A 19,580-nucleotide genomic window follows, 5' to 3' on the forward strand; every position below is an offset into this window, starting at 1 on the left:
ACCAAAAACTTGGTATTTTACGGTATTTTATGGTTTAATAATAGTATAATTTGTTAAATTTTCTTTAGGCTTCGAGAGCAGGAAAGAAAAGAAGCAGAAGAAGCTAGTCAAAAGGAAATAGAAGAATGGGAAAGAAAACTACTGGCTCAAGCAGCTCCAGCATGTATGGAGACCATGTGGGAAATTCCAGCTATTGGGCATTTTCTTTGTTTAGCCCAGCAAATTCTAAATTTGCCAGAAATAGTCTTTTATGAATTGGAACGTTGTCTTCTGATGCCTCAGTGTAATGCTTTTCTTTCTAAAATAATGACTTCTCTGTTAAGTCCTCCTCATCGCAGACCTACCTTACATCGAAGACCTACTTTGCCTTATAGGACCTGGGAAGCAGCACTGAGACAGAAAGTACAGCAGTGGTATACTGCTGTAGGGCAGACTGAAAATCCTGATAACTGTGCTGAAAAGCTTGGGTTATGTCCTCAGTTTTTTAAAGTTCTTGGAGAAGTTAATCCATTGGAAGAAAAACCTTTTCATGAACTGCCTTTTTACCAAAAAGTGTGGTTACTTAAGGGTCTCTGTGACTTTGTGTATGAAACACAAAAAGAAGTTCAAGATGCTGTACTTGGACAGCCTATTCATGAATGCAGGGAAGTTATCCTTGGTTATGATTATTTAGAGAATGCTTATGTGCATTTTCCACAGTTCTGTGGTGCAGATGTACGGATTTATAAACAGAGACCTTTTCAGGCCCCAGAATTTCCAGTTCCACCCATTAAAATACAAAGAGTACCTCGGATTAAACTGGAGAAATTGAAGTGTCACTATGTTAGTACAAGTAATGGAGAACATAGGTGTAGTAGAGGCCTGCCCTCTGGCTTCAAGAAAGAGCAGGAACTTAATTTTGATGCAACTTGGGGTTCTGCTAAAATGAACCTGGATAATCATGACATCTCTGTTGAAATGGATGTGAAATCCAGCTATGAAATTAGAATTCGCAGGCCCTGTGAAATTAAAAAAACTGATTGTTATAAAGAAAATTTAGAGGAACCAGGCAGTCCAGGGGAAGTTACTGGCTTTGGAGAGCCTCTTAGTCCAGGTGAAATAAGGTTTATAGAAAATCAAGAAAAATATGGTGAAGCTTCCAGAGTAAAGCCTGAACCCAGTCCATTAAAAGAAAATGCTCTAAAATCCTGCCAAATACATGTAAATGGAAGTCACAGTGATCATCCAGAAATTAACTGCCACAAAGTTGTAAGGGACATTCTATTAGAGCAGAGTCACAAGAAAATCAAACTAACTAAAATGAGGGCAAAAAAGAAGAAAAAGAAAAAAAAGAAATTGAAAGATGTTTTAAATGAAAACTTACAGAGAAAGCGTGAAAGTCTTCATTCTCTGGCATTCAAATCTTACAAACCTGAGATCCAGAATAAGTTATTGATCATCAAAAAGAAAGCAAAACACAAGAAGCACAAATCTGGTAAGCTAACACAAATGGGTGAGGATTACATTTAAGCACACTTCATTTGTATTTGCAGTTAGGCATCATGGAAGGCTCTGACAGAATGGAAAGAGAGAGAGAGAGAGAGAGAGAGAGAGAGAGAGTGTGTGTGTGTGTGTGTGTGTGTGTGTGTGTGTGTGTGTGTGTGTGTGTGTGTATGTGTGTTTAAGGGGTCAAGTTTTATATTCATCCACATGATTAAAACCCAGAGCAGAAGAGGTTTTGTATACTAACAAAAAATACTGGTGCAGTATATTTTAATTTAATTTTCAGTTGCAAAATCTTTGGACATTATGTTTTTACATTTCTCTGGACCAATTTCTCCATAAGTAATGGTTCCTATCATTTATGAGAAGTGTTTTTTTTCCCCAGGCTAAGAGCAGTACAGTGTAATGGAAAAAGCACTGATATCAGGAGATATCATTCCCAGTACTATATAAAGTGCATAGCAACTTAAACCAAGGCAAGTCAGATTATCTTTCTGGGTTTCAGTTTTTTTCCCACATCATATATTTTTTAGCACTCTGTTTTCAGTATATATTTTCATATCCAGTAAAAATGTTGTGAATTACAAGGAAAAAAATTACATCAACTAATAGGACATTAAGCATATTTTTGTAAGAGGATTTGTTCATTTGTCTTACATCAAATTTAAATACGTGTTTTGTTAACAAGTCTTTAATTAAACAATAACAAAAAATCCTATAAATAAAGTCTTCAGTGGTTGGTTGTTCTTTCATTATTCAGGTGTTTTTGCTTTTCCTGTTGTTTGCCTTTTAATCAGTTTATGTCTTGTTTGTCAAGAAGATAGGTGAGATAAAAGCAAATGATGAACTCCATTTATTAAAAAGTTATAAAAGTTGCCTGGTTGGGAAAAACTTGAATTGTTTACTAAAATGAGTTGTGGTTTATTGTGATTATTTGTGGATTTCAGTTTTTTATGTCTTTCCTCAGTAAAAAAGATAGTTAAAATTTGACAATAATTTGATGAGTTGTCAAATGAGGGAGTGAATTTTGTTTAGCTGATATAGTCACTGTTATACCATAGTTATTTAAATAAATGCAATTAAATATATTTTAAAATGTATATAATGTATCATTGATAAGGAGGCATAGAATTTACGATTAAGAACAGGCATAATTTGTTAAACTGAAAATTACAAAGTGGTCTACATTGACCCAGGTGATGAAAAACTACAGTTTTTTAAAGTAACTTTCAGAAATGAGCCTTTTAACTTTTATAATAACCCATTAGGCTATATAAATTTAGTTTGATTTGGCAAGTTCTCTTTGAATTGTTAGCCTCTAAAATATTAAGTAATAGTTTTAAATTGGAATTATTTTTCCAGTTCTAAAGTGTGCAGTACTGTTCTATTAATATCACCTGAAACCTTTTATTAAGTGTTTATTCATGACCTACTATTCATGTGTCAAAGGTAATTATGACTTAACAGGGGGAGATACTGATGTAGCTCCTATACAGACTATACCAATAGCAGAGTAAAAATATTAACTAAGCATTGGATTAAAAGGAATTTCTATTGTAAGCAATTAAAGTGTTGCTACATTTTTTTTAAATGGAAGATCAGAATTTTGTAGATCAGAGAGAAAATCTGTGGGAGTTTCATGTCCAGTTTTAGATGAGTGAATGAAAAAAACTCAGAAGCAAATTCAGCAGGTACCTGTGTACCCTGTAATTAGGTGGGTACAGAAAGCTTACAGGCATGAAATAAAAGAAAATAATGCTCTTGCCTATATACTTTCTAATTTTATCTTCAGAGCAGATTTTAGAAAGTTAGTCTTTAGTAACAAAAATTCTTGAATCTGGCAAACACAATTTGTTTCTCCCTTCTTAGTACTGGGTAAGCCCATTCTCTTCGTTTATCAGATACTAAACTCCTTTCTGTTACAACAGTGTTACATAAAATGTTATAACAACAAAAAGCCATTTGTTTTACATTATTTTCAGTACACTTGTCTTTCTGAGGCTTTGCCCTGGGCTCCGTTATTAGTTATAAGACATTGTGGCTTTTTACAGTCAGTTTTGGGCAAACCCTAATCCAATTTCCTCTTTCTACTCTTTTTTAAAAGTGAGCTCCATGGTGACAACTTTGGAAAATGTGGAAATGCTCTTCTGATAGATTCACATTGTGCATTAGTATAAGTCCACAATGCATTTTAAAACACTCTTGTATCAGATATGTTTGGAATTCAGAAATCATCAGATTATAGGAGGATATTATGATGTATATGTTTAGTAAGTAACATTCCCTGTTGAGTTGGGGTAGCCAACACAAATTATGTGTAAACACATAATTTCTACAGAAAAATGTGTGAATGGTCAGATTAAATGAGATGAAGACTATGAAGAACCTCAGAACAGTTCATGTGAGGTTTTGCTACCATATAAATTATTTTTAAAACTTTAGTTTTGAGAACCTTTTAGACTTCAAAATTGTGGATAAGTTATTCTGGACCTGTGTTTTAAGGACTCTGGGAAAAGGAACTGTTTAGTTTTGTTTAACCTAGTATTTTTCAAGTTTATTTGAACACACAGCTTTTCTTCAAGTAATAACATTCTTGTAGAATAATCTTTGGAATAAGGTATGCCATCCACGAACCTTCACTTAGAATGAACTAAATTCTACCTGTGGTTAATATCCATCTTATGTTGATTACTATTTAATTTTTGGTGGAATCTCTGAATTTAGTAGCTGGGAGATAATTTTTAGTAGAATGTACAAAGACAAATTGAGAATGATTTGATAATTTTAGAGCACTATGAGGCAGTTTTGCAACTTTAAAGCATTTTTACCTTTTTTCAGAGTTTTCTTTCTGGTTCTTAATTTTTTAATTCATTTTTATTTAGTTACTTAAGCCTGTGTTTTTTAATTTACATTTTTAAAAGATTTTATTTATTTTTAATTTTTTTTTGTTATGGCATGTTAATCACCATACATTACATCATTAGTTTTTGATGTAGTGTTCTGTGATTCATTGTTTGCGTATAACACCCAGTGCTCCTTTCAATACGTGCCCTCTTTAATACCCATCACCAGGCTAACCCATCCCCCCCTCCCCTCTAGAACCCTCAGTTTGTTTCTCAGAGTCCATAGTCTCTCATGATTTGTCTCCCCCTCCTATTTGCCCCCCTTCATTTTTCCCTTCCTATTATCTTCTTTTTTTTAACATATAATGTATTATTTATTTCAGAGGTACAGGTCTGTGATTCAACAGTCTTACACAATTCACACTGTTCACCATAGCATATACCTTCCCCAGTGTCTATCACCCAGCCACCCCATGCCTCCCACACCCCCACCACTCCAGCAACCCTCAGTTTGTTTCCTGAGATTAAGAATTCCTCATATCAGTGAGATCATATGGTACATGTCTTTCTCTGATTGATTGATTTATTCCGCTCAGCATGATATCCTCCAGTTCCATCCACATCATTGTAAATGGCAAGATCTCATTCATTTTGATGGCTGCATAATATTCCATTGTATATATATATATACCACATCTTCTTTATCCATTCATCTGTCAGTGGACATCTTGGCTCTTTCCATAGTTTGGCTATTGTGGACATTGCTGCTAGAAACATCAGGGTGCACGTACCCCTTCGGATCCTTACATTTGTATCTTTGGGGTAAATGCCCACTAGTGCAATTGCTGGATCATATGGTAGCTCTATTTTCAACTTTGAGGAAACTCCATACTGTTTTCCAGAGTTATTTAAGCCTGTTTCCTACTCTTAGAAACATTATAGAATAGAAAAACATTGGAATATTCCCTGTTGTGCCTGCTTATAGCAGATACTTCTTTTTAATAAAATAATTTATTTATAATGGTTGCATTTATTTCTAGATTATTTGGATGATTGTCTCTCTAATAACATTCTTTTTTTTAAGATTATTTATTTGACAGAGAGACAGAGAGAGAGACAGTGAGGGAGGGAACACAAGCAGGGGGAGTGAGAGAGGGAGAAGCAGGCTTCCTGCTGAGCAGGGAGCCCAATGCGGGGCTCTATCCGAGGACCTTGGGATCATGTCCTGAGCCAAAGGCAGACGCTTAATGCCTGAGCCACCCAGGCACCCCTATTTCATAACATTCTTGAGGACAGAAGTTAGCATAGTGACCAACACATTGTTTAGGAATCTATTGAATAAGTAAATGAACACACATAATATGGTTACTCAGATATGACTCAGATTAACCCCTTAATATGTGTCTTTTATGTCTTTCTAAAACATTTATATTTTTGAATAGGATTGGACTAATACCATTTTACAATCTATTTTTTTCCACATAACAATATACCATAAACATCTTTGTGTGATAGATATCTGCAGTATCATTTTAAAAGACTGCATGGGATTCTGTTATGTGTATTTTGTAGTTATTTAACCAACTATTGGTCATTTTGGTTGTTTTCAATAATATTTTGTTATAGATTGTGTAGAGGAGGTAGAGTTGGCTGAAATAAAGTAGATTTTAAAAGGTAGAGGACTTTTTATAAAACCTGAAAAAATAGGCAAAAATGATTAAAGATACATTAATTGTTAGAAAAAGCTTATGGTGTTTTAAGTTATTCATTTCAACCAATTTGGTTTGGAGGGTTTTTCCCCCTCCTCACATGGTCATTATTTTTAATGAAATCGTTTTGTGGTAGCTCCTTTAGACTGATTAAAATAAATAAGGCAGGTGGTGTCATTCTTTCATAAGTGAATAAGGCTCAAAAGTGGTAAATAATTTGTTTTAATAATTGTTAAGTATATAGTTAGAACATAAAAGGTCAAATGGAGGGTAAATCAGTATGTGCTATAGTAGTCTCAGAAGGTTTCACAGAGGATAAAGGACTTTGAAGAATAATGGGATTGAATAGATGAAAAATGGTTACTAATGTGAGCAAAAGTATGGGGGTATAATTAAGCTGGTGTCACTGGAAAAAACACAGAAAAACTTAAGGAAAAAGTTGCAAAGTTGAGGTTTTAGAAATGTTTGAATGATGAGAATATGCCAGTTTTGGGTGATCTCTTTCTGGGCGGGTGGTGCTATTTTAAATAATTGAACCAGGCACCCAGTGCAAGGAAATCAGCTTAAAGTAAGACATAATGTATAAAAAGCAATAAGCTCCTTTATAGGGAATAACTAAGCAGTGTAATCTATGATATTTGATCACATTCTGGCCCATTACTGTAAAAGAATTTAGTTTTTTTTGATAAGATTATAGAACCTAACCATGGGTGTCTTTATGGGGAAAATTTTTAGAGGACCAACTCAAGATGCCAAGATACAAGAGAGTAAAAGGATTGATAGAACACCTTGTCCTTTAATTTTAATGCTTTGTACTCTTTCCCCTCCAGAAGCTAATACTCATAATGCTAAGTGTATGCCAGGCACTGTTCTAAGTCTTCATACATATTTTCTCATTTAATTTCCATAAAAACTCCAGTAAATGATATTGTTCCCCAATATATGGATTTTATAGATTTAAAAAACTGAGGCACAGAGAGGTTTATTAACTTGCCCAAGGTCACACAGCTAATAAGTGGCAGGATTAGGAGAAAGGATCTTACAGGGTAGTTACAACACCATTAAAGAGATATAAAAAGAAACCGGCAGGGTTTAGATGAAGGGGTTGAAGGTAAGTTTAGGAAGAGGAAATTTCTAAATCCAGATAAGGAATGCTTATATGACTTTTCTAGCCCATTGACAGAAAAAATAATGTTTTGAGAGAGTTGTTGCACTAACTAGCAAATTTTGACAACTGACTTAGTATTTAAGTAAAGGAAAAAAAATAGCTGTTACTGAATTATATGACAGTGTTAAAAAAATTACTAGTATGATGAGAAATTTGCTTATAGGCAAGAATAGAAGGAAAATTGGTTGTTTTGTTAAGGTCAAATGGCTTACTTAGAGATAAAACACTACTGAAACTTGTAAAGAATGTAAATATTTGCTCAAGACATGCACACATAGTAAATAAAAAGTCAAATTTAGACTCCATTTCTGTGACTTCACATTCCAGATACTTCCCAGATTCACTATTTAATAATACAAATGCCCTTGGCATTTTATTTTTAACAGTGATTAAGTCTTAGTATCTATTCACTTACTATGATTCCTAAAATGAAAGCACTGAGAAAGTAGTGAATGTGTTAGGTTAATTTTTTTTAAGATTTATTTATTTATTTTAGGTGGGGGGAGAGGGAGAGAATCTCCAGCAGACTCTGCACTTAGCGTGGAGCCCAACTCGGGGTTCGATCTAATGACCCCAAAGCCATGACCTGAGCTGAAATCAAGAGTTAGTTGTTTAACTGACTGAGTGACACAGGTGCCCCTTAGGATAATTTCTGAACGTGGGAAGGCCAGATCTAGGGGGGTTTGAAATGGAAGTCTCTGAATAGTTCAAGGGGCCAAAAGTGAAGACAGGCAAGGAAAGCAGGTTAAGGAGAAGAGTAAAGATGAGGAGGAAACTCACGAAAGAGGAGTTGGTTTGGGGATGATAATCATTATTTTTCTAGTTAAGAGGTGTATCTCAACATTCTGGAAGACTGGAGTTCTGTGCCTAAGTTACAATGTAAAATATATTTTTAGTTACATTGTTTTTCTCTAAAGTTGGGCTTCCTTTACTACAGCTGTTCTCAACATAGTTTGAAAAAAGCTTCCTTAGGCTGCACTAATTACTAAGTTTTAGAAATTAAGTTTTCCTTATCTATTTTCCAGGTACAAGTTGACACTAACTTTTTGCCCATGTCTATGTTTTAGGCCCAAGAATTGTGTTGAAATTCTGCATATGCTTTAAGTGACTTCTGACTTTAGTACAATCCTAGATCTGAGAATTGTATTCTGTTTTATGGGACCAGGTAACTTAGGGCAGTGGGGGTAAAGACCTGGAATATGATCAGGCATGTGTTAGAGGAACAGAAGCCCACTAGGGGGCAGTATGTAACTTGCCCTGTATATATCTTGCCCTGGAACAAAAACAAATTACCAAATAAAGACTAGGTGGTTTTGTAGTATCCCATGCTCCATTTTAAAAGTAGTATCACAAAAAGGAAGAGCCAATTTTTACTGAAGAATACAGGAAATTTTGTGTTCAAATTCTTCCGAGGGTATAGACTGAAGGTATTAATAGTACATACAAATCTTCTAATCCTAATCAAAAGGGATGCTCTGAAATCAATCAGAATCAGATTACATTGCTGCAGAAGGTTTGAAAGAATGCAATATTTTATCATAAAAAAGAGCATAGGTTTGAAGTGTGACAGATCTAGTGCAAATAACTGTTTCAGTGCATATTAGCTACAAGTCCTCGATCAATTTATTTATGTATTGCTATCCTGTTTATCTGAAAAATGAGGTAATACCTACCTTGCTCTAATCATTAAAAGAATAATTGGAATACCAAATGCATACTACTTAACATGGTGACTGGCATGTGGTAGGAGTCAATAAATGGTAACCATGATTTTTGAGAGGTAGAATTACATAATGGAAAGAACTTGGACTTTGGAGTTAGAATCCCTGGTTATGGTACTTACTTACAGTGTAACACTTGAGTAAGTTAAGTAGTCTTTTTGATCTTCAGTTATTCCACATTAAAATGAGGTATTGCCTACCTTGGAGGGTTGTTTTGAGATTAACTGAGGTAATTTGTATAAATTATCTTGCTAAATGTCTGATATATAATAGAGTCTCAATAAATGTTAGTGGTCTTACTACCATTCCTAGGTCATGTGAAACTATTTGGTAAAATGTGTAAATTATTTAAAGTTGTTGTCAGTGTTTTCTTTATTTAAAAAAAATGGACTCAGATGGACCCTAAGAATTATAAGTAATTACCCGCTTTCCTTTTCCTATTTCCAGACTGGTGAAATTTCTTTGAAAAGTAAGATTCTTCGCTTTAAGGATCATTTCTCCTAACTTTTGTATGAAAAATGCTGTAAATACAAAATGAATAATATGATTTCTGTTGTCAACAATTCAGCTAGTAAGAATGAGAAACATAAACAGATCATTATAATACTGTATGATAAGTGTTTATACTAATATACCTACAAAGTAGAGTGGTTGCACAGAGGACATATGGGCAAGAAGAACTAAGAAAAGGAGTAAGTTAATAAAAGAATTTGAAGAAGGTCAAAAGATAATACTTATTTTAGACCCTTATCATCATGGCTTAGCTAAGGGAAATAGTAACAGTTAACATTGATCACTTAACCATGTGCCTAACAGTAGTCTAATTTCTTTACATGTTTTAATTTCTTTAATTTTCACAAAGAAATTAGGTAATACCATTATCCCTGTTTTATAGATAAAGAAACTGCACAAGGAAATAAAGCAATTTGCAGTTAGTAGGTGATTAAAACTGGTATTCAAACCCAGGTAGTTTAGTTCCAAAACAAGCTTAAAACCACTACAGAATACTACTTCCATTTACTTAATCACATTTAAGTATCCTAATGGCATGGTGAAAGGAAATACCCAGTAACCACTACAGCTGCTTAATCCATTAAAATAAGAGTGACTTCTAGAGTTAACTGAAAATTTAGTACCTGAGTTTAGTGCCTATGTGGCAACAGTGTGAAATTTGTTGGAAATATCAAGGGTGACCTCTGTTGTGCTTATGAATACCAAATTAAGTGATTTTTAAAAAGCTAATTAGAGCAATGCTGTGGGTAGGAGGATAAGGAAGAATTTCATTTCCTTCAAATTGTTTTGATAGCTTTCCCAGACTTAGGGCCATTAAATCTTTTCCTATGAACTTTAAAAAATGGTAAAGATAGTTTACAGAGGAAAAGCATTCTTCTGTCCAAATTCATGAGACCCCTCGAGAGGTACCTATTGTACCCAGTTTAGAAATCAATTACTCTAGCTATATTATAGGGATACCAAGAATTTAATCATTTCTCCCTGAATATTGGTTAAGTAGACCACCCACTTACCTATTTTTGTAGAAGTTTAGTTGTGGTATAGATTCTCTGTAAGCACAGAAACAACAGTGATGAGGAATATGGATATGTTAGGTTATTTTAATTAAAAGTAAATGTCAAATGACAACAGGTTGATACTAGAACAAGACAGTAAAATCCATGTGAACCTCAGCAATGCGAAATTTGCAGTAGTTCAAGCATAGTATACATGCATTTTTATTGAGTCAAAAGTTAGAAATGATCAAATTACAGTTCCGTGATATGGTTAAAAAAGAATACAGGAGAAAATACAATTAATTGGAATTGTGCCTAATGTTGCAATCAAATGACTGCATGGAAGATTATATCTGTATAGGAAAATATTTAGAAAGGAGCAATAGGGATTATGTTGAGCAGAGTTACATTGTGTACTCATTTTCCCTTCTGAAAAAGTAACTTTTAAGCTGATTTTAGCTTAGTAATGATTGTGAACTAAAATTAACTTTTGTTTCTGATTAATTTTTTATTTCCTTACATAGATTTTCCAGCTCCAGGAGGACAGGATTTCCATTTTATAATTCTTTGTTGTCCCCATAAATTGTACAGTGCCCTGTATCTCATGTTTGTTGAATAATTAACAACCAGTTTATTAGTTGATTTTGCTAAGTACAAGTGGAAACAAAATATGCTTTAAGATGTTCCTTTTTAAAAAGAGATTATGTGCATGTGTGTATCTCTTTTGTCATGTTAAATACACAGAATAGATATACTTCAGTATGTGATATGAATTGGATTTCTTTAAGAATGTGGATTTTCCTCAGTGTTTTCTGATTGTACAGATGACTAGATGTACTTTTTAAAGGGAGATTTTTACTTTGTTTTAAAACTGGTTATTGAATACTTCAGAGGCAGCCCATTAAGTGAGTGCAGAGCTAAAGGGATAGAAAAACCTTGTTTCCTAAGCTGCTGAGAGGATTTTTACATTAGGCTGGCTTTAGACCATAGTCTTCAGAGTATAGTTTTATGCAAGTTCCTGACTATGGAAGTCATTGTTAAAAGGTAAGATTTTTTTTTCTTATGTAATTTCATTTTAAGTTGTGAATTAGATTTTAACTGAGCAATAGTAATGTAACTTTTTTTTTTTTGCCAAATTTTATTATAATAAATTCTGATTCCGTGCAACTCATTGCAGATTATGATAGTTTGGTTCATATGTAAAGAAACCCACGTTTGTTAATAATGTCTGTTACAGGTAGTTATAGTTTAATGTTTGCTTTTACTGGGGTTTGTTTTGATTCATCATTTTTATTTGACTCACTAGCAGCCATCTGTTAGTTATATTTTAACTTTCAAGGTTCTATGTAATTTGGTTTTTGTTAATGAAGTGCTATAAACAGTATTATGAAGCTTTTCTCTTTTAATCTTGAAAGGAAAAAAATCCATATCTAAAAAAGCAATCACAAAGAAGAGGAAAACTGTCACAAAGTCACCTACTGTACCAGAATTCCAGGTAAATGTTTTAATTTTGTCTCAACATTTTTTAGTTTATTTGTTTTAGTGTTTATATTGTTCCTCAAGAGATTGGCTAAATTCCACTGTAACACACATACTTTCAATGAAATGTTGCCATCTGTGACTTTTTTCCCTTCAAGTGCAAGGCATAGCTAAGATTGAATCTAATGTTTCAAAATTTTTTCCCTTTTTGTCTTTTGATAGCCAAAAATCTTTTTTTATATGCTATCCTGCTTTGTAGAAGTAGTTTAATAGAACATATATTATATATTAGTAAATATATTTATATAACATATGAAAGTAAATGTGTACATGGAAGTCTTCCAAGAAGAAATCATAATTTGTAAATAATTTGTAAATAAATTTTATGAATTTGAAAATAAATTTATTTTCATTTATTTGGGCACTGTAGAAATGGTAGACTTAAAACACAAATCTTTTAACTCTTAGCTAGAGTTCAGAGAGAGTATTTTTACATTAGGTTGGCCTCAGAGTATTAAATAACTTAATACTCTAGAAATGTATTTCTAGAGTACTTCAGAGAGAGTATTAAGTAACATTTAATTGAATGGTCTTTAAACATTTCTGCAAAAGGAAAAAAGTATACTTACTGCCATATTATGTGAAGAGTGTTTCATTTGTAGTTGGTACTAGAATAAGCAAAGAATCTCACTTTAAATAATACTTTTATTTTCTATTTTATAAAAGATGTGTTTTCTTCAAATGACACTTTTATAAAAATTTCTTTGTATTACTGTGTCCAATCCAGTTTCAAAAGTTTTATAATCTAATACTTAATTTCCAAAAAATAAGTGATGTTAAAATGAATTTTTGTCAGTCTCAAGTCAAGAAGAAAATAAAAGGAGTAATAACTATGAAAATATTGATAATGTATAATGTGAGTTTAATATATATATTCAAAAATGTAGACACATTTATTTTTCAGTAAAAATCTTATTTTGGGAAATGTTTTTATGGAAGTTACTAATTGGTAAATTTAATATTTTTAAATGAGCTATGAAAGAAAATAGGTATATTTTCTTTTAGTATTTTAGGATAGAATATTTTTAATGACATTCTTAGAATGAATTACAAACACTTTTACAAAATCATTTTATATAATATAACCTTGGTTACAGGATATTTAGTGGAAAATGTGTGTTTACTGTTTTACTTGGCGGACTTTCTAATCATTGCTTATACCTCTTATTAGATACTTTAGTAGTATATTGTCATTCTGTCACTGATATCAAAGCCTTTGCTATTTTTCCCACTCACTTTCCCCCTCAAATCCCTTAAAATTCCCCGGGAATGTAAATACCAGAACAGATCTGGCCTGCTGTTGATATTTGTCTCCATTCCTATCTTAGTAGACAAACTTTCATATATAATAAGTGGCATAGACAGTGTTTTTAAAATGGCAAATGGTATTCGTTAGTGAGGCATGAAATTAATCTAGTGGATTACATGACCAGCATTCCTTTTTTAAGCTAACAGTTAAAAGAGAAAAGAAATTATGAGTGTGTCAAATATAGTAAGGATAATATTGTCTCATGAAACTTTGGTTTTGATCTTTTGTTGATTGTACTGGCATGCATTGTAAAATACATTTTTGACCATGGGTCATGAGCAAAAAGTTAGAAAGGCACAGTACTAAGTGATGCTTTATCAGTTACTGACCGTTTGCTTACCACTCTCAGAAACTTAAGGTGAAAGTATGAATTTAGCCAAATTGAACTGTTTAAAATAAATGAAATCCCCTTCCTAGTTCTTAAGGTATCCTAGAATGTGTGTGTGGGGGGGGGTGGCTAGGATGGGGAATAGGCTTATGAGAACTGTGGTTCTTATGCCTAGTTTATAACATGAATAACATGGTATTACTCATAAAGAAAACTGACAGCTGTCTCCCAGGAAATAGGTCATTTGCTTCAAATAAGCAAAGAACAGCAGATAAGACAGTATTAGTCACTAGTAAACTTTGTTGTTACAGACAAAACCTATCGTTTTACCTTTCAAAATAACTTTATATATACTTTGTTTCTTTCATTCTTTGGAAGTTCCCCCCCACATGTAAGAAACTATTATATAATAAAGAAGCAAGGTTTATTTCCTTCCTTTGCTTTTGCTCTAGCAATATGTCATTTAGCACCTCAGATTCTGCAAATTATTCCTTTTTTTTTAGAGAGAGGGAGAGAGAGAGGCAGGGGAGGAGCAGAGTGAGAGGGAGAGAGAGTCTCCATGCCCAGCTTGGAACCTGATGTAGGGCCCGAGCTCACAACCCTGAGATCATGACCTGAGCTGAAACCAAGAGTCGGACACTTAACCGACTGAGCCACCCAAGCACCCCTGCAAATTATTCATTTTATCCAAGTTCTTAAATATCACCTTTCTAGTATTAGAAATAAAAATACTTTATAGAAAAGTTTAGCTGGAAGATTTTCTTCATAGTATTTATTCTAAAATATCTTATTGCTGAAAATAATGAAGCTGTTGGTGGATAGATATTAGATCCCTTTTGCAAAACCTGACTTATCTGCCAAAGGACTAGTCCATCTTTAAATTGATTTAAACATGCAAAGAGGGAAATGTGTTGAGGGATTAAATTGTGAAGTTTATTTTTTGTTAAGTCCCAATGAATAAAAAAAGGGAATCCTGTTTTGACCTCGATTACTTTTTAATGTGGCAATGTTTTTGTTGGCTTTTTTTAAAATTATTTTTTAAAGATTTTATTTATTTGACAGAGAGAGACAGCAAGAGCAGGAACACAAGCAGGGGGAGTGGGAGAGGGAGAAGCAGGCTTCCTGGCAAGCAAGGAGCCTGATGCAGGGCTTGATCCCAGGACCCTGGAATCATGACCTGAGCCGAAGGCAGACGCTTAATGACTGAGCCACCCAGGCGCCCCCGACTTTTTTTTAAAGCTAGAAATTAACCTTGTCTGCCTATTGGCTTCAGGAGGAATCCGTGTTTACTTACATGTACACCTAATATCTATACCTCAGTTTAGAAAATAATTATCCCACCTTTATTTAAGGTATACACTATAGATATTCAAAGGGTGGATTGGATTTATTTTTGTATGTGTATTGTAAAGGGACTAACCATATCTGTGCCACTTGTTCCAAGAGTCATGTCAGTGGTTCTCAAACTTTAGGTAGTATAAAAATAATGTGATGCTTTTATTAAAAATGGAAAATTCCTGGGTTTTATCTTCCAAGATTTCATCCTTGATTCAGTGGGTCTAGGTGGGTACCAGTAATGTGCATAGTGGTTAAGCATATGGATTCTGGGACCAAGCTACATTGGTTCTAGTGCCAGCTTTACCACTGACTGTATTCTTAAGCCCTTTGTGCCTCCAATTCCTCCTCTGTATAGTTGGGTAATAATAGTACCTTCTTCACATAGGGTGTTGTAAGGATTAAATGATAGAGCTTACTGTTTTATTTATTCTTATTTTTTTCAAATAAGCGTGCCAGATGCTTCAGACATAAGTAGTGTTATGAGTAGGAAAATCGATTAAGAACTGGCTTAAAAGCCTCTATTATTGATGTTAACCACTTTTTTCACTACTTAAGACCTTGAAATAATCTTTGATTTGGTCACATTTCATAAATCATGAAATGTCATGATTAAGCCTACAATAATTTGAAAAGTGAAAAACCAAGTAATATTTGCATCATTATATTAATCAGGGGGAAAACTTATGCTTAGCCGTAGTGTAGTGTTATGGTGGTTATATAGTTGGCATATAGGGGAACTTAGATATTTTTATTTAGCAATAGGTGCAAAAAAATTAGGAAATGTTTTTATTTTTAGTATTTAGCATGTTGGTGATTTAAGCTTGTATATCATATTTAACAATTACTTATGACTTTGTTAAATTGACTAAATTATTTTTTACCAGTTTTGTAATATAAGAAAGACTGTTAGACTGAAAAATAAGTATCATTTTTCTTAAACTTAATTTTTGCCAGAACCTTTTTTTAAAATTTAATATTTGAAAGAGAAATCTAGTATTATGTGAATTGTCATTTTGTACACAATTGTAACAAAGTCTTAGAAAGTATTTTTAAAACTTAGTGTGTTAAGTCTTAGTAAGATCAGTTTTTAAAATAATGTAAGAGCCTTAGTTACCATGACTTTGCTTTTCATTGGTAACCAGGATCTTTGAGCGTAATGCATTCTTGCTACTGTTGCATACCTGTGACTTATTCTAAAGGCTGCTTTGCAGAGGAAATCCAGAATCCAGCTGCTAAGACTTACATAGTAGTATTGTTTCAAACATAAGTATAAACTCACAGATCCTTAACATACCTCTGAAAAAACTATATTTCTCCATTTAACCAGTGGAGAAACTAAAGGATATGAAATAAAGTAACAAATTGAGACCCTCAGTGTAACAAATTGAGTCCAAAATTAAAGTTGGAGTTCAACTGCTTCACTGTGTTAAGGACCTTTTGATTATATTATTTTGAATTGCTACCTCTTAATGTAAATATTTTTAGCTTCAGTTTTTTCATTTCTAACAGTATGGGTTTTACTTCCCTCTTAAAATTCTTTCAATTTTTAAATATTGTGCATTGAGAGAAACATCTCGTTAATAAATATATATATCTTGTTAATCAGACTTATTTTTCACATCACACATGATATCCTATTTGCAGGTTTTGAAGCATTCTCCTTGGTATGGTGATCATAAGAAATGAGAAGGAATTTTTCTGTCCTCATAGTTTTAAGATGTTAATATAATTTTAGTTTAAATACAATATGAAATTTGAATTTATGCCATGAATTTAATATTCTTACAATTTTTATAATAAAGTATAGGTTTGTTGTATTAGCATGGTGATGAATGAGAGATCCAGTTTGTTTGGAGCGATTCATTTTGACTTCTGCATTGTTTTCTCTTTGCTTTTTAATGTAATTTACTATATTGTTTTAGTCTTGTATGCTACCTTATGTCTTTTTTGGAACAAATAAAGTAATTGTTTCTCAAATCTATTGAATATAAACCCAAAGGGCACAATTTATAGTGTGAAGTAATGATAAAGCAAGGAATGATTCATTTTGCAGTTTTTCTGAGATGTGGTCATGGAATTCTTTTGATCTCAACAGGACCTTCCCTCTCCCTCTATACACATTCCTGCTTCATGAGTTGAAGAGAGGGCCTTTTCATATTTACCATTTAATAGAAATGAAAGTTTAGGTATAAAATAAATCCTGAAACTATAATACATGTTCTATTGTTATTAGATTTTTTGTTTTGTTTAGAAAGACCCCTTAAAGATTATGATATATCAGGAGGTGGATGAGTCCTATGTTCTCTGGTCTCCTCTACCAGTGTGTCATCTTAGGTTACTTTACCTCTGTTAGTTTTAATTAGTTTGTATATGAATTGGAGAGATACCTTTTTAGTCCAAAAATTACATATTTTTAGTCCTTTTCAGCTCTAAGATTTATGATTTTGTGGCACTGTCATGGGTTGCCTCAAGTGAAATGTTAACTTGAGGGAGAGAGTGAAGCCTTCAAGAGGTTTTCCTGGGGGATAAAACTCTTTTTGTAATTTCTGCGGTATGACTGAAAACCTTCTCTCATGAGTGTTAGCAGTGTGATCTAACTGTAATCCAACCTGCTGTGTAGCTTTCCTTTTTCACTCCTGTAGGCCCTGAGCCTCAGATATGTTTTTCAAATTCAAGGTAATGAGAAGGAGGTTTTAATAAGGTGTTTTGCTTTGTTAAAAAAAAAAAAATGCTTCTGTTCTCCTTATGTAGTTGAACTTTATTAGAGGATTGAGTCTGTTTTTAAAAGCACCATTTCAAGTTGAGTCGAGTTTAAAGGCCACACATATGTCTTACTATGTAAAAGAGAAGGAATAGAGGGTATATTGGCATGAATCAGATTGTTTTCTCTTTCAATATTAGTAACACAATTAGAATTATGTTCCTATACAAGAATTTTCTCAGAGCTTAACTTGGCTCTATATTTTGATTATCTGTATTAGGTATATCTATTTGTGGAGAGTATAGAAAGAGATTGTAAATTGTTATGTAGCTATTCATTTTAAGAGAAATTCAAAGTAAATATTGCTAAAAATATTTCACCCTCAAATTCAACAAAATTTACGTTTAAGAGTCATGTCATTTAAGGAATATTTATCTTATTGTGCATTTAATTCAGCATTTTATCCCCTATTTGGAAATTAGTCTTTTTGAATCTTCATCTTCCTTAGCTACATAGTACCAGAATGTTTTGGAGCCATGTAGATTTGGAATTCATAATCATTTAGTACCTTACTGTTTAAAAGTATGATCTGCAGCCCATACCTGGGAACTTGTTAGAAATACAGAATCTCAGGTCCCACCTCAGACCTACTAAATCAAAAACTCCATTTTAACAAGATTCCCAGGTGATTCTTATGCAGATTAAATTAAAGTTTGAGAAGCACTGATTTGCTTACTAACTAGGTAAGCCACATCAAAGTACTGTTTTTTATAGCTCTTAAGTTGTGGAAATAATTGAGTTTGACTTCGGAACTGTGTTACCTCTTCCTTTAAATAGAATATAAATATTTATTGATCCCATGAATTGAAAGATTTTAAGTGTCTTAGAGTATGTCTAGCTAGTTGCAGTATGTTTTCATTGTTACTGTAAGTTTCTACAAACTATATATGCAAAATGTACCTTTATTCCTTGTATAATGAGACATCTAAGATGCAAGTGAAAATTCCTCTGAGCTTTGCCATATGTGCAAATGAGAAATCTATGCTGTGATATTTAGTGCACCAATTTCAGTGAAAAGGCATGTAAACATCTGCAAGTTCTGGGGCAAATTTGACATAGTGGTCAAAATAGCAGATTATACAATGGAAGTTCAGTTCCTGCTGAGTACTTACTAAAAATCTGATATGGGGTCAGTAAGATAGAAGTTGAAGACATTACCAAGTTCTAGAGGCACTCACATAGTTGTCCAGTCCACTGCCTATCAGCATTTCTTCCATAACTCTAGATTTGGCAAATGGGAATGTGTAGTTTATAATAAATATCAGCGGCACTGTCCTACTACATCATTATGTACTATTTTCTGCTCTGGAATTATTTAATTTGGGTTACTTAAATGCATATTTTCTCTGCATTGTCAGTTCTTTGAGTTTGAAGTTATGTAGACATTTCTAATAATAATTGTTGGTACTAATTATAATATCTGTGATCATTTTTTCTTAGCCTATTAGATTGAACCATATCGCCATTTATGTAGATCAAAGGCATAGCAGTGATTTCATATGGTATAACTTAATAAAGGAAATTTAAAGGGGTCCTACTTTCCCATTTTTGTCACAGTAGTCACTAGGAATGATCTTGTTGTAACCCCCTTTTCTTTTGTTGTTTTTGTTTTCTTTTACAAGAAATATGCTTTTTAGGAAAACAATACCCTTACACAAAGATTAATGAGTGTAACAAACATGGGCTGATAAAGTCTTATGGTGAATTAACAGCTTTATAAATGTATTTTTTTAATTATCACAGTATAAACATTACAAGACTTTCATTAATCTAAAACTTCCTCTTTATGTGCTTGTAGTTTTGTTTTAGAAACATTTCTCTTTCATTATAGATTTTTTAAAATAAGAGCTTAAATTATTTTAGGAAAAAAGTTC

The 19,580-nt window shown here is 33.0% G+C and overlaps 1 protein-coding gene across 2 annotated transcripts in view; it reads left to right on the plus strand.

Moving 5' to 3' along the window:
- KIAA2026 (KIAA2026 ortholog) overlaps nt 1-19,580 on the plus strand; it is a 150,231-nt gene that overhangs the window by 90,309 nt on the left and 40,342 nt on the right. For both annotated transcript variants that reach the window (XM_027616489.2, XM_027616488.2), the window contains 2 exons: nt 69-1,474; nt 11,847-11,926. In XM_027616489.2, coding sequence (XP_027472290.1) covers nt 69-1,474; nt 11,847-11,926 — 1,486 coding nt within the window. The remainder of the gene's footprint in view (nt 1-68; nt 1,475-11,846; nt 11,927-19,580) is intronic.

This window comes from Zalophus californianus, chromosome 13, assembly GCF_009762305.2.
Source record: "Zalophus californianus isolate mZalCal1 chromosome 13, mZalCal1.pri.v2, whole genome shotgun sequence".
In the NCBI taxonomy this organism is placed as follows: Eukaryota; Metazoa; Chordata; class Mammalia; order Carnivora; family Otariidae; genus Zalophus; species Zalophus californianus.